General features: G+C 33.4%; 1 protein-coding gene across 2 annotated transcripts in view; it reads right to left on the bottom strand.

The window, feature by feature from the left end:
- The window catches only part of TRIM33 (tripartite motif containing 33), a 116,189-nt gene that overhangs the window by 28,466 nt on the left and 70,631 nt on the right, over nt 1-17,092 (bottom strand). For both annotated transcript variants that reach the window (XM_025453454.3, XM_025453452.3), the window contains exons 5-10: nt 8,721-8,837; nt 5,968-6,082; nt 3,752-3,898; nt 3,164-3,281; nt 1,482-1,756; nt 526-690 (exon numbers count right to left, since the gene is read on the bottom strand). In XM_025453454.3, coding sequence (XP_025309239.1) covers nt 526-690; nt 1,482-1,756; nt 3,164-3,281; nt 3,752-3,898; nt 5,968-6,082; nt 8,721-8,837 — 937 coding nt within the window. The remainder of the gene's footprint in view (nt 1-525; nt 691-1,481; nt 1,757-3,163; nt 3,282-3,751; nt 3,899-5,967; nt 6,083-8,720; nt 8,838-17,092) is intronic.

Genomic DNA, 17,092 nt, shown 5'->3' on the forward strand with positions numbered 1-17,092 from the left:
CTGTTAGGCAAAAATTAGAAAACGTGTTTCTAAATACACTTATTTTTAAGAGTAGGCATATCTATATTCTTAAAAGAAAAATAAGCAGAGAGAAGCAAAAAATAAATAAATTACACAGAGCATAGCTCTATTGTTTTCAAAGCCCTTTTTTATAGATTAGCTCCAAACACTGCATTAAAAGATAGGAATAATTTCAGGAAACAAAGGTTCTAAACTTGACTTTACCATTACCTCTTGTGATCATGAATAAATAACAAGCTCCTCTGTTTTTTACTTCTGTAAAATGAACTGGCTGTATTAGAGCAGAGGTTCTTAACGCATAGTATATAATGAGTGGAATGCCATTAAAGAAGCTCTTAAAATTGAATTCATGTGTATATGTATTTTTCTGGGACAAGAAAATACACAGCATTAATCAAATTCTCAAAGGTATTAATGGCCATACATCCCCCCACCTGATTAAGAAAAATGATGTCTTTTAGTTTTAAAATTGTATGATTCTTACAAATGTAACTCTAGGCATACTTGTCTTTGGAGGTGTGGCTGCATCATGGAATACTGAGGGCCGCTGTGCCTGGGTATCCCTGGTATTCGGGCAGCATTCTGAGCCAATCTCATCTGATGGGCTTGGAAAGCTCCACAGTTCATGTTGCCTCTTTGCATTGTTTGCACACTGATCAATCTTGGAGGCTAAAAAAGGTAGAAATTGCATTTACGTAATAATATTTTTTATCAACTTATCTTTCAATTATAAAATATTATGGTAAAAATTAGGACAGAAGGGCATAAAGTAAAAAGTCTAAGTTACATTCTCCCCCATTTCTAGCCTCAATCTCTTTCTCTTGGGGGGTGTGTGTGTAAGACTTATTAACATTAATTTATCCAAACCTGGATTAATGGTTTTGATTTGGATGGGGAAGGGGAGATCAGGAAAGATACAGGGATGGAAATGATTTGAGCAAATGCCTGAAGAACTTATCAGATCAAGGTGCCTGCGTGGTTCAGTCAGTTAAGCGTCCGACTCCCAATTTCTAAGAGGCTAAGGTTGTGATCTCAGGGTCATGGGATCAAGCCCCGTGGGGGGGGGGGGGGGCCTCCGTGCTCAGCACTGAATCTACTCCAGATTCCCTCTCACCCTCCCCGCTATCACTGTCTTAAATAAATAAGAACTTACCAGATCTTAGGCAAAAACTATCTAGTTCTCTGGCCCAAAACCACATGTGGAAAACAAAAAATATGATAAAAATTTGTGCTCCTCTATAGTAAGTACAGAGTCAAGTTTGTTTCCCATGTAAGTATTTAATGCCCTTCCTCCCATCTCCCCCAAATCCCTGCCAAACCCAGAGGAAACATTTAAACTCTAACATTTGAGCTTTGTCCTTGCTAGTAACTTTGAAATGTGTAAATTCATCCGTACAGAAGTATAATCTTGAGGCCTTCATAATCTTTATCAATAATGTCATGCATGATATAATACTCACCTGTTGCTGTAACATCTGCGGGGCTGCTTGTCTAGGGTGCTGCTGTGTTGTTGTTGTTGTTGTTGATACAGGTGCAGGTGGTTGCTGCATCCTCATCTGCTGCAACTGTTGATGTTTCTGTGCATATACTTGTTGTTGCATGTGCTGGAGTCGAAGCTGTGCTAAGTTAATCTGTCCAGGGGTTTTACTAATGTGGTTTGTCCCTGGAGGAACTTGCCCAACTACAACATTAGGAGTATAACCAGGAGCTGGCTTACTCTCTATTACTAGATTACCTGAAGGATTTAAAAAATGAGAATAATTTGCATATAAACGATTAAATTATCTACTTTGTGGATTAGTCACTATCTTTTCCTCTTTCCTTTGACAATTATCAGCACTCAAAGCTTTTGACAGTTCAGCAGAGATAGAAGCTAGGTTTAAAGATAATGAAGATCAGAAACAGTCCAAAGCCAAATAATTGACTTTTGATTATTCAGAATAATATATCGCCTGCCCTTATTCTTTATTTACACAAATGCATAAAAAATTAAAGATATGAAAGAGATATTATCAGAAGAGGCCCATCTAGTCAGTCAAAATCCATTCTCCTAGATTCAAGGAAACCTAAGATTGCTAATGCTGATGCCATTGCCTTTGAATTGCCAAAATCTGCAGGGGAGAGCATGACACTGCTCCAGAACTGTCTTCTGTGGAAACGTGGAATGTTTTAACCACTTATGTCCCTAGAATGACAATTTTCCTTGCCTCTCACAGAGCTCTTGTTTTCTAGGAATAGAAAACAAATTTTAGGAAGGTCTGATGTAAGGCAGAATTGGCAAACATTTCCTTTGATGAGTCAGATAATTTAGGCTTTGTAGGCTACATAAGATCTGTCACATATTCTTTTTTTTTTTTCATTTGTTTTTATAACTCTTTAAAATGTAAAAAAAAAAAAACAAAAACAAAAAACTTAGCTGCCATGCCATACAAAAACAGTTTGCTAATGCCTGATCTAAGGCTATAGTAAAATTTTAAAATACACAAAAATTATTTTTTTACAGAAATCTATCCACCTCTGCTTTTACAACTTCCAATGGTGAGGACTTGACTATTTTGAAAGTGACTTTACTCAATGTGTAGACAGTTCTAATCACTGGGAAGTTTTTGGTCTTTGTTTTAAATTGAGCTGTTTGACTCCCTGTAACTTTCACCTGTGGTCCACAGGTCCACACTGAGGAGCAACAGAGTAAAGTCCATTCCTCTTTCGTGTGGAAAAGAGCTAGTCTTAGCTTTCAAACATTCCTCAGTATTTGACTTTCAGACACATCAGCATCCCGTAGGTCCTCCTCCAGTGGATAATTAGTATAACTAATATACAAATTACCAAGCATCTAATAAACTCTTTCAAGAGAATAAAGGCCCATTTGCTAACTTTTCGACATGAAACAGTCATTATCAATTTTAAAAGATGGGGGGGTAGTTAGCAATGATAAACATTTTTTAAATCTAAAATTAGTAGACTTTCAACATTCTTAAAGATGTTATGAACACAGCTCAAGTGAGTTTCCGATGAGGAACATATTTTCCAAGAAGTTTACATGTAAGAGTGAATTTAAATTTTAAGTATCTAAGCTTTGCTTTAGATACTTTCTCCTAATTCAGTGTTCCCAGTTATATTCATGAAACTAATTATTTCTCACCTAAATTGACTACATTCTTTGCCCAGAAGGTGGGATCACAATGGAAACGAATTGCTCCATTAGCAGCAGGCACAGGATCACACCGTGCTTTCAAAATATGGCGCAATTGAAAAGTAATCTTAAAGGAAAAAATTCACATTAGTCTTAAAAATTTAAGTATCACTTGAGAAATCACACATGATAAAGACATTAAAAGCTCATCAAGCCCCACAATGTCAATCTCAGATGAGACAATACACGATTAAAAGACTATCTATATCAGCAATCAAATGCACATGCTTGAACTTCTGATATTTCTGGTGATAAACTGCATTATGATACCAGGTATTTTCAGGAAAATAAATACTGTCTGGTTCCATTCATATGAGATTCTAGAAAATAAAAGAAATCAGACTAATGGTTGCCTAGGGTCAGGAGTAAAGGGAACAAGGAAGCTTTTGTGGGTGATGGAAATTTTCTGTATCTTAACATAGTGGTGATTACATATGCAAAACTACAAAATCTATACTTTAAAAAAGTGCAGTTAACTGAATATAAGTATATTAATGTCAAGTCAATTTAAAACCATAAATATACTATGTGTCTCACCAGTCGCTTGCTGTACAGTAGTGCTGTGCTGCTGCCACTCGCAATTGCCCAGTTTGTAAAGTTCATAACATGTTTCACCTGTCGGGAAAGGCCTGTGATGTCATTCTGTTGCTGTAGTAACTTCATCTGTCTTTCTTTTGTAACATTCTGAAACAGAACAAGAGTTCAGTGAAGAATTCTATATGAAAATTTCAACTCACGATTCTTACTATAAATGAACAAATTCCTACATTATTTTTTAAAATTAGGATAAGTTGACAAGCACTTCATTATTTAATGAGCTTCTGATCAAAAGAAAAGTCACTAACAAAAGCGGAACTAAAACTTCATTCTCAAAGCTAACAAGGGATATTCCATATACAGAAATTGTTAGTTGATGTTCTCTCTTTTCCTTCAGAAGATAAAATGTCTTTGTTAAAAATAGTATCTATTAGGCTGATCCAACATACAGAATCTATGACACAATGAGCTGACATTTAGAAATTTGATATATTCGTTTCAGACCAAAGAAAATTTTGTGTTACCACTGCCACCTACTGGTGTAGCATGAGGCTAAAGTTAAAATCTATTCCTTTAAATACTTAAGACAAAATGAGAAAGGTAAATTCCAACACTCTAAGAGTACAGTTAGGGAAAGTTTTGAAAAGACAAAAGTTCATAAAGAACAAGAAAGTAAGTAAGAGCTGAAGGACCAATGGGTGGGGGGAGAAATGCTGCAAAGGAAAAATAAACTACCTGGGAACTTAAATTCCCAGAAGCGATAGATGATGTTCTATACACACTTCGACATTAGGTACACCAAACAACGTAACTATAGTTGGTACTTAACCATTTTCTTAATGCCTCAACTTGATTTACTGGACAATTTTTTTCCCTAAGAAAACAAGTTGCTCATTTTGTAATGTAAAACAAGGGATAAAAGTATTCAACTGATAGAAGCTGATTCACAACTTTCCTAGAAATCATCCCTTTCACAAAGCTTAGGAAAATAAATCTCTATTTTACGAAGTTTAAGAATGTATTATACTAGAAAACATCTACTGTTTAAATTCAGCATATTAGGAGTATGTGGCAGATTTACCATTTGGTATTTTTGTATATTTTAGTATTAAGAGGCATCTTTTCACTCAAAAGTTCTTGACATGGTTTAAGAACATTATTTTACACCTATAGTTAAAATGTATTTGCAGTAAGGTAAAAGGTTATCAAAAATAGTTGCTGCTCCGGTGCTCTCCATTTACACAGTCCTTTTAAAAACAAAAATCTATTAAGAGTTATATACACTGATTGGATGTACAACAGAAAAGGGATCTCTAACTTTATGTGTGAGAGTACTTTCATCTCACAACTGAGTCTTAATAAAAAGATATTTTTCAAAAAAACAAAATTCAGAAATAACACTGCCAACAGAATTTCTTTCATTTGTGTGTAACTATGTGTCTAGTATTTACAAACAATGTTCTATAAAGGAATGGAGCAGAAAAAAATAACTACTGTGGAAAATCTGAGGTTAATAGTAATGGAAGTTAAAAAAATCAAATACACAGTTTAAATTGCTACCATTTAGTGGTGCAGAAAATACAGCCCCATATTATCTGAGCCTATTAAAGAGCACCAAATTTGGAAAACCAATGAACTGTGGTCAGTAGTTTCAAACTTAATTTGGATTTCACAAATTAACTGGATTCTTATCTAAAAATTTATATCTATATATTAATCTCAAATTATGCAACACAAAAACAATACAACAACAAAATTATCTGTGATTTTAAAGTTTATAAATTTTGAAATGTGCAGCATTTTAAGCAAAACTATGGAATATTTTTTAAATGAAACACACAAATGACTCAAGCTGACTCCCAATATACATTCACGTGTAAAAGTTAAATTGAGGCCCTATCTTAGGGGCTGGGGAGGATGTAGCAGGTTGGCTTTGTCTTGGTTTTGTATCACACTTTAGAAATAATTCTTTCATTTCTAAAAGGACAACACTATCTTCTCATTTATACAGCTAAAATCAGTTATTATTAAATTGGGCTGCAAATTAACTCAATAAAGCTCTATTTTCTAATAGGAAATGAAAATTTTTAAATGTTTTTAATTTTCTTTACTTCCATGCCCCCACCCAACCAATCTAAAAGAGCTTTCAATAAACATTAAAACAGCTAAAGCGCAAGAGAAGCAGTCTTTGTTTTTATTTTGGCTTTGAACCATACCTCTAGCTGCTGTAAGAGAGATTTTCCTTTCTTATTAATTTCATTGATAAGGGTGAAAATGGCCACTTTAATTTCCTGTTCTACTCGTTTGTTAGTCTCATTTACTTCTTTTATCCTGAATAAGAGAAATGCATCATTAGGTTATCAACTTATCCTATGTCTCTGAATCAACTGTTACAGAAATTCATCCAACTGGGCACTTAAGTGAATAATTAAAATAAAACCTCTGTCAAAATGTACAACTTATGTTTTGGTAGATCTGAGCACTCAATTTGGTCGAAACAAGTTATTTATACAAAGAACAGATTAAATATTTAGTATTAAATTAAGTTCATAAAGGCCTGTTTAGTAGTCTAGATGGCAATCTCCTTTAGTTCCTATGACATCAATGTGATATATAAACATCTGACTCCATAATTGCTGTCTAATGTCAAATCTGGTGCATCGGATCTGCTTAATGCTTTTCAAGAATAATGTGCAAAAGAATAATGTTGCAAACAGTAATTATCTGTTGAAATAATAGGAATTAAACTTAGAATTTATTTTCACTTATAACTTAACCACCTCAAATGTGGGTTCTGATACATGCCCCCCTTTCATAGGTTCTTCCCAAAACATCTTCAATTCATTTTGTTGAGTTGTTAGGTGTTTTAGAAGAAGTATAGGCTCCCATTTTGGTGATGAAAGTTTTGTTTGCAGATATGAAATAGCTGATACCTATGGGGGGGAAGGGGAGCAGCCCACCAATATAAACATATATAATATTAAACAACAATATAAATACATATAATATTAAACAACCAAAGAAATTAGCCTTCAACTTTTATACATTCTACTTCTTTACAAACCATTACTCACACTTTCAATCTCTAAAACGTCTTTTATTTGCCCAATTCAAATTTGAGTAACTTTAAGACAGTCTGAGTAATAATAATGTAATTTTCCTTCGTCTATACATCAGTGCTTGTTTGGGCACTTACTTGAAAATTTTATTCAATTCTATCCTTACTAAAGTAAGTGGAAGATGTATTTTTAAAAATAAGAGTGCTAATTACTATTGATAATGTAGGACTCTAACTTAAAATGATTCAGCCCAAGACTGAAACAGTAAGCATGCGAAAAGAGAAGAGTTAGCCACAGTCAGATTCTCATTAAATTCAAGCATGTACTATTCAATTGTGAAGAACAACAAATCAATGTACATTAAATAATGGAGATAGGAGGTCACTACACACTGTGTCTACACACTGTGTCTAAAGGGAAGTATTACTGGAGATTTCAATACTTAAAAAAAAACATTCCTGGATATGAAATCATTAATCTCCCCAACTCTCTGCATTAACACATGAACTTCTTGTTCTACTTCTATACAGATTCAGAAACATACATACAAAATATCTGTATAAAAATATGGGACTGCCATAATAAATGAACTCACTATCCTTTTCTTGAAAAGGACATTCATCTGTGATTTATGAAAAGATAGCTACCCTCCCCAATATTACCCAACATAGCAGTAACTTTGAAACATCCTGGCATTTTCATGACAATTAACCATCCATGATTAGCATATATAAAGTATATAGAGTTGACCCTTGGGCAAAGTGGAGGGTTAGGTACTCCTAACTCCATGCAGTCAAAAATCCATGTATACCCTTTGACTCCCCAAAAGCTTAGCTAATAGCCTACTGCTGATTAGAAGCCTTACTGGTAACATAAACAATGAATATGTTTTATGTGTTATATGTATTATATATTCTTACAATCAAGTTAGAGAAAAGAAAATGTTGTATTTATTGAAAACAAATCTGCATATAAGTGGACCCTCTCAGTTCAAATCCATGTTGTTCAAGGGTCAACTGCATTGTTACATATTACCTCAGAGTAACCTTTATTTTCTTTTGGTATCACTTAAGATGAAAGTTCTACCACCTTTTAGTCTAATATTTAATGTACTCTTCATTCATCTATTTAATATGAGTATTGCCATTTTTAATATCATAAATTAATCTTAACATTCTAGAAGTACTTTAAGTCTCAATATTTGTGAAACTGAAAAATATTTATTGATTCTACTCATACCTCCAGGAATATACAGATTTTAATTATGCCAGATCCAAGTGTTCATTTTTCTACACCAAGTCTTCACCTAACAAGGATGTATTCACCTAACAATATGTATTCATTTATGGAACTGATTTCAACTTGCCTTATCAGTAAATTTAGTTCATTTAGAAATGAACCTGAATAAAATTTTAAAATATTGATGCTATTATTGATAAAAATAATAAATAGCTAAAATCTTGAGGGTTTTAATATGTGACACAAACCGCTAGTCGTAAATCTTATACTACTACTACTAAGAGAAATAGTATTTTCAATTCTTACTTTACAGACGGGAAGGTACATATTTGCCCACCATTCTTCACACTCTATACTATGTCTTCCACAAAGTTAAATTTTCTAATTCAACTCTGTATTAATTGCTTTTTCCACAGTTAAAATTAAGGCTTTTACAAAGTCTTGTTTTACGGATTATAAAATAACCAAAAATGTAAAGAGTATTCAAAATACTCGTGAATTAAATCTTATTTAACAAACATTATAATGCAAACTCAAACTTAGAGCATTTACCCTTCCAAAAATATGTTTTCTATATATGCTTAATATAAAAGGAACACAAAGTTTAAACTGGACCTACTGTATTTAAAAATTCTTAAAGTGAAATTATGGTTTTAAGGCAACACACTTACCTATTCTGCACCTGAGTAGCAGCAAAGTGAACATAATTCTTTTTCTCAAGAAGCTTTGCCAATAGATTCTCAATTGCACCTTTCTGGTTTTGAAAAGCTTCTTCCAAAAACTGATACCTTAAACACACAAACAAAAAAATACTACATTTAAAACAGAAAATCTACTATTAAAATTCTTAAAAAGTGAAAAATTGCTACGTGACTCAAATTTAAGACTTTACTTAAATAATCAACATGCTATGTTGGCCTCACACACCTTACCTTAATACCAACTTTTAACTATCAATCCTTCCCTTTTGGCCTGAGCCAGAGAAACCCTTACAAGACCAAAAAAATTAACTTAAAAACCATTCAACTGCTCTTAAATTAGAATTTTGATTCAGAATTACATTTTTTTAAAAAATCCAAATATCAGAATAAGTTGTGTACATTTTAAGCCATAAAATATAACATTACAGAAAATATTTTCAAAAGTGGGAAAACTATCCATAGTTTTAACATCATAAAACCACTATTACCACTGTAATGTAAATTCCCAGAGTCCTGGGATTGAGCCTGCATCTCCCTCTCCCTGCCCTGCCTCCTGCTTGCTTTCTCTCTCCTCAAATAAATAAAATCTTTTAAAATATATACACATAAAATAAAAGTATAATCATAATGTATGTGCAATTTGACCTCTGACTTTTATCTTGTCTTTACAATCACCACTTGAAACAATTTTTCAGCTCCCCATACTATATAGTCAAATTTTTCCAAAAGAATTATAGCAATTAAAAATCGCAAACACCACACCAGTTTTATTATTACTTTGTCAACATGAGTAGTGTATGTCAATATTTCCTAATATTATTGTACTGAAAATTTAGACTTGATAGTAGAGACTACAGTTCTTTGGCTACTAGGAAGGTAGAATGGTTTTCTTTCCTAGGTTTATTTCCTTTGTGTAAATTACTCATTAAGTCAACAAATATTGTGGGGCTTCTTCTGTATGCTAGGGTCACATGAGTAAAAAGAAAAATCCATTACTGTTCATATTCTTGTAATAAATAGGCACACATACAAAATGATACCATACTGTGAGGTAACAGGTATAGTGGAGGTATATATATATATAATCCACAACAAGAACCTAGTGCATAAGCCAGCCAGCCTTAATACCAAGGAAAGCTTCACAGAGAAGTCAGAATGGTATTTTCGTATGCTAAATACAGAGGCATATTTCAGGAACTACAAACACTTCAATTTTGCCAAAAGAAAGCCATGTAAAGGTCAGAATATAAGATAATAATTAATAAAACCCGAATCAGACTGTGAAGAGCTGGGTATACCATGCTAATGTATAATGATTTTATCTTCTCAGTAATGGGAAACCCTTGAAAAGTTCTAACCAAGATGTTATAATCTGATTTATGTTCCAGGAAAATTGTCAGAAATATAAAAAATATATCTGAAGAAGAGAGAACAGGATGACTAGCTAGAACTCAATGACAGTAGCCCAGATAAGGAATCAGAAAATAACACTAGCTGGCACAGCTGCACAAATAAGTTTGAACAATGGACTCTGTCAGATCAGCACCTTTGGTTATTTGGGAGTTTACATGGCTCCAGTTAAAGTAAGGTCCATGGGTATGACCTAAAAATTAGATGCCTAGCTACGGCACAATCAAGAGAACACTGGAAATGAGTTCAAGATATTGACAAAGTTACAATTGTCTATGGGGGTACTAAAATTATTAAAGTAAAGGCAGAAATTGACGTTAAGAGGAAGACTATGAGCACCTAGATGTCTGTGTCTTCAGTGAAGGTCTCACTTATGGTAAACATAGGAGAAAAGGCTATGAAAGTTGTGAACACTGAGGAAAGTTCGGTACGAGGAAGGAAAAGTTTGCTTCGTGCTCAGGTTCAAGACGTAAAGGAATAAAAGGCAGTGTAGGAGGCAAAGTGTACAGCAATATGAGGCCTGGTGTAATAGAGAACATTCAGCAAGTGAGGTTTTTATTTTGTGGGCTGCTTTAAGTTTTTTTTTTTTTTAATTGTAGTAAAATACACATAATGAAATTGATCACTCAACAATTTTAAGAATTCATTTTTAAAGCAAAAACCAAAACACCCAAAATCTTGTCTGTAAAGTCTAGCACTTTATAATTTGTGTAAGATATTAAACAGCAAAAACGGATGTGGGTATTTTAATTTTAAATTAAAACTATCAAAATTAATTAATTAATTAATTAATTAAAACTATCTATTGTGGGGATCCCTGGGTGGCTCAGTGGTTTAGCGCCTGCCTTCAGCCCAGGGCGTGATCCTGGAGTCCCAGGATTGAGTCCCACATCGGGCTCCCCTGCATGGAGCCTGCTTCTCCCTCTGACTGTGTCTCTGCCTCTCTCTCTCTCTCTGTCTCTCATGAATAAATAAATAAAACCTTAAAACAAAAAACTATCTATTGTTAGATTGGTAACCCAAAGATTGTTGTTTTTGTTTCATTTCATTCTTTCATTGAAGAATATTTGATTTATTCCCTGCACCACAATTTCTCTATGTCCAAAATAAAACTTTACTTTGTAAAATCTGTACAAATGAAGAAGAAATAGGAGATTACCATCCTAACCTTTGAGACCGAGAGGGAGAAAGATCTTTTGATGCAGTTTGGTTATGTCAGTAATGTCAGTAATAGAAAGGCACCTGGTAGAAAGCTCAACTAGTCTCATAATTCAGAAAACTGTAATTCAGAAAATCTAACCCTTACAAATTTATCTTCTCACCTCAAAATAAATGTTTCAGAATCCTATTTCTAGAAATATCTTGTTGATTCATATGAACAAGTATTAAGCAAACACATTATGATATACCTACATTTAAGTATGTGTTCTTTCCTCCCCTTATACAGGAGTTGACATCTGAGCTAAATGTTTAAGTATGAGTAAGTTAGTGCTCAAGATGAATTTGAGAGGAAGGTAAGTTCTCCCACCGGGGGAAAAAAAATCTGAGTGTATAGAAGTAATAGTTCTGAAACTATCTGTCATTTTTAAGGCTCAGGAAAAGAAAGTAAAACTAGAAAAGTAGAGAATTACCAGATGCTAACAAGACTTGCACATTTTCTTAAGGTGCATTCAGATAATAACGAACAATGAATCATTAAGGAATTGAATGAAAAGCGATAATCGGATTTGTCTCTGTTCACTTGATTAATTACAATTATATTATTAGAAGAAAAATACTACCTGGATTTTGAACAACAAAAAAGCAATATGGAAGTAGTTCTGGCTACAAGCTACTTCTGATTCTCCTAGCTAACAGAATAAGCTAACACTGCATTTTCTTCAAATCAAAATTATAGTTGACATACTTCAGAAACGGGGAGGAAAAAGGATAATTAATAAACGGATTAAGTATATTTTTGATTAGGGGTACTGGGTGGCTCAGTTGGTTAAGTGTCCCAACTTGATTTTGGCTCAGGTCATGATCTCAGGGTCCTACGATTGAGCCTTGAGTCAGGCTCTGCACTCAGTGGGGTATCTGCTTGAGAATCTCTCCTCCTTCAGCACTTCCCCCCTGCATGCATGCTCTCTCTCTCTCTCTCTCTCTCCAAAATAAATAAATAAATCTTTTAACTATAATTTTGATCACTATGTAAATACACAAGAGCCATTTCTTAGGTGTTAATCTTGTATATGAAGTAGAAGTGATTCTTAACCTAGGGTTTCTAGTCACAATGAGCTATATTCAGTATTTCAAAACATGTAGGTAAAAATTACAGAGGTCCATGATTTATTAGTACAGGCAGGCTAGGTAAGACTTTCTGTGATTTTGATTAGAATTGTAGAAACTCAGTATAATATATATACCACTGGTTATATAGTTTGGAACAGACATCAACATCATAATCATATATTTTTTATTAATGAAAAATAATGCAGTTTGCTAAGAAAGTTTTGAAAACACAGTTCTTCTAAGTAAAGACTGAGAGATAAGGACCATTTTTTTAAAAAGACTGAGAAAGAATTATCTAGTAACTTGAAACTGTAACTTTTGAATGCACATTTAGTCTTACTAGATCCTGAGCTATACAGGGATGCTACTTTACTTGCCAAGTAATCACAGTATTATTTAGTAATTGTCAGCATTTAACAATTGTAAGATTTTACTCTGGCACTTCTAGGAAAATATATCATCTTAGTTTATAACCAAACTGAGTATCTAGGGAAACATTTTTTAAAACTAGTATGTAATAATTCTGACTCAGTATCTTTTTTTTTTCTTTTTTTGGTTATTTTGAGAGAGAGAGAAAGCATATGTGCATGCAGGTGTGAGGCAACAGGCAGAGGGAGACAGGGAGAGAATCTCAAGCAGATTCCTCATTGAGTGCAGAGCCAATGCAGGGCTCAATCTCACAAACCCAAGATAATGGCCTAAGCCGAAACCAAGAGTCAGACACTCAACTGACTGAGCCACTCAGGCGCCTCACAGTTTCTTTTTAAATTCAGTACTCCATTTTAAAAATGACATAAAACTTTATATATTTAAGGTTCAGTTCTACTGAACCTATCATCCATTTTCAAAGGTATGCATTTATTATACCCAAGTTTGTGGATATCCCCTCCTGCTCTATCCTCAAGATTACTTTGAAAAAAATCCCAAACATACTATATCTAGGTATTTATTAACCTATAGATAGCAACGGATCTTTTGAGAACTATGTTTTCAGATGCTGTGATAAGTATCTTACATGGATTCTCTTATTTAATCTTTAGAAAAATTTAATGATGTACATACCATTACCAGCTTCACACTAATAACAGATGGATAATTTTGATAACCCTCTGTGTGTTAATCAGACAAATATATAATACTTATTTTATAGGACTAGTCCAAGAGTTAAATTGGTCAAAACACACAAAGCACTTATTAAGCATAGTACTTTGCTTACTGGAACATAGTAATGGCTTACAATTAGCTGTCATTGCTATTTTTTGCAGTAATTTTACATGATTTGCATTATGACAATGTTAAACTTCAAAACTTCAATAACAAAGGTCCTACTGTGCACGAAGACCTCATGTTTTTAAGAAAAATTTAAAATGAGGTTATGTTCCTTATTTAAAGCTCTATATGAAATGATAATAAGCCATTCAGAGTTCACAAAAAGTTGCACAGAGTAGGACTCTGAGCAACTATGAAAACCTTTTTAAAAAGGGTGGAAATTTCAAGAAAGCCTGGGGAAGACATTAGGATTCTCACATCACCAGAACAGGGAGGGGCACCTGGGTGCCTCAGTGAGTGAGCTTCTGCCTTCGACTCAGGTCACGATCCCAAGGATCCAGAATGAGGACTGACCCTCGCATAGGCTCCCTGCAGAGAGCCTGCTTCTCCCTCTGCCTATGCCTCTGCCTCTCTCTTTATGTCCCTCATTCATAGATAGATACATAGACAGATAGAAAATAGAATAAAACTAAACTAAACTAAATCTTTAAAAAAAAAACAGAACAGAGAATAAAAACCAACTTTAAATCTCAAAGGGCACACAGTGACATCAGTTGATAGGTCAATTGTGCATGACTTCAGTAGTACAACAGGCTATTGCTTTCTAATATTGTCTTCAAATTTACCTATCTTTTCTTCTATAATGTCCAATCTACTGTTAATCCCATCCAAACCCAATGGGATTTTGGAAAAAAATAAAACATGGGGGTTGGGGGAACAGCAGTGGAGAGATAGAAGAATATTGAGTTTGGGGACAACTGTAATATGTAATAATATATAATATGTATAACTAGCATTTCCAAATGGGGAAAAAGGGAAAAAACCTGGAAGAAATTATAATAATGGAGTAGGCTTTTCCAAATTTGATAAAAAAAATATAACCCTACAGATTTAAGAACCTCAACATCCTCCAAGTACAAGAAACATTATGAAAATTACTCAAAAGTATATAGTTTCCAAACTGCTTAAAGCCAATAGGGAAAAAAAAAAAAAAGAATCTTAAAAATGGCCAGAAGAAAAAAAAGATATATACAGACTAATAAAGATAGAACAGGTGGGCCACCTGGGTGGTTCAGTGGGTTAAGTGTCACACTGTTGATTTTCGCTCAGATCATGGTATCAGGGTCATGAGATTGAGCCCTGGGTCAGGCTCCACTGGGCTGGGTGTGGAGTCTGCTTAAGATTCTCTCTCTCTCTCCCTCTGCTTCTCCTCCCCACCCCCTCCCTGCTCATGCACAATCACTCTCTCTCAAGAAAATAAGTAATAATAACAATAATAATAATAACATAAAGAAAGGAGAATTAAGATGAATATACAAAATAATGTGGGGAAAAAATACAATTTAGTGGAGATAACCCAAAAGTTGGGTCTTTGAAAAGACTAATACTGATAAATCTAGAAAAGATGATCAAGAAAAACAGAAGGCACAAATACCTGATATCAAGGATTAAAAAGAAGTCACCATTATTACAGACCTGAAGACATTAAAAAGATAACAATGAAAACTTGTATCAAGAAATTTGAAAATCTAGATAAAATGGACTAATTTACAGAAAAATGTAACTTTACAAAACTAAAGCAAGAAGATACAGAAAACCTGAGTCTATAGCTCAAAAATAAATGTAACCAAAAAATTCCTATCCAAAAGGGACACCTGGCTACCTGGCTCAGTCAATAGAGCATATGACTCTTGATCTCAGAGTAATGTGTTCAAACATCATGTTGGGTGTGGAGTCTACTTAAAATAAACAACAACAATTTTTAAAATTCCTGTCTAAAATACATATTCTAGAGAAACACAGAATAAAATATGTATTACTAGAGATGGGAAGAAATATTCCTATTTTTTACAGTAGCCCAGAGTAGAAACAACCCAAGTTACTGTCCATATGGCAATGGATAATATATAATATAATATAATATAATATAATATAATATAATATAATAATAATATAATATAATATAATATAATATAATATAATATAATATAATATGATATATAATGGATGCCTGGATGGCTCAGTTGGTTGAGTGTATGACCCTTGATCTTGGGGTTCTGAGTTTGAGCCCTGCAGCGGATACAGAGATTACTTAAACATAAAACCTTTTAAAAATAAATAAATAAATATAAAATAATGGATAAACTATAGCCAAGAGGTTCCCAAACTTTCTTAAATCATGATGCCATTTAGTGTCTCAGAAATTCTTTGCAGAGAACTAAAAGCAATACCCAGCAGTTCCATTTATGAAATAGTAAGGTTGTAAACACAACAAAAATTCAGATTTACAAAGATATTTTAGTCATTCCTTACACTGTACTTTTTAGGTACTTCTCTCTCTTTCTCTCTCTCTCTCTCTCTATATATATATATGTATACATTCTCTGTATATTATATATATATATTCTCTATATATATACACATTCTCTGTGTGTGTATATATATATATTCTGTGTGTGTGTATGTGTGTGTGTGTGTATATATATATATATATATATATATATATATATATATAGTCTTGTGTTTTTAAAACTTTTTCAAAGAATGCAGTCGTTAATGACATGCAATGAATTCTATTTGCCAAGAAGCATTTAAAGGGTAAGGATACCATAGTAAAAAAAACAAAGCTTCGTCTTCTTCTTCCTTTCCTTATATTCTAATTAAGGAGAAAACAAAATTTTAAATAGAGTTATGTGATAGAGAAGACACAAGTGGCAAAAAATTCTAGATTAGAAACCGAGAAAAGGGTTCCTGAGATCTCAAAGGTAGGAACCAGCCATGCAGAAATCATAGATGAATCATAAAGTTACCAAAGGCATGTTTGCATAGCTGCAAAGGAAAATGACCAACCAACAGAGTTTTTACTTTTGTAATAATTTACCAATTAACATTTTTACCAACACACATCTCAAATGACCTGTCCCTTTGCCAAATGGATAACTGATTATTCTAAATATGTTTCTTTCTCAAATCTTCCCTCCTAATATTCCTCTCATCAAGCTAACTCTTAGAGATAACCAATTCTTCTCTTTCTAGTCATAAATAATCATTCGGCTGGGTAAGTGAATCTGATACCTATGAGTTCCTAAGATAATCTGATAGGCACACAAACTATAATACTAAAGTTAACAACTTTTTTTTTTTTTCAGCAAAACCAAAAGGAATTAACTCTATTTCAGAGTTAATCACTGAAGTGAACTACAGTTGAACCATATATTCAATCTCAAGACACATATAGACTAAAACTCTCCAAGATAGCAAAAACAGTCTCAGTTATTATTATTATATAGTCATCACCTAGCATGGTATCTAGTACAATGGTCAGCCCTCAAATATCTACTGAACAAAAGAGCTGAATGAATACTGAATACTGCAACAAGCTGCTTTTACTC

This window comes from Canis lupus, chromosome 17, assembly GCF_003254725.2.
Source record: "Canis lupus dingo isolate Sandy chromosome 17, ASM325472v2, whole genome shotgun sequence".
Classification (NCBI taxonomy): domain Eukaryota; kingdom Metazoa; phylum Chordata; class Mammalia; order Carnivora; family Canidae; genus Canis; species Canis lupus.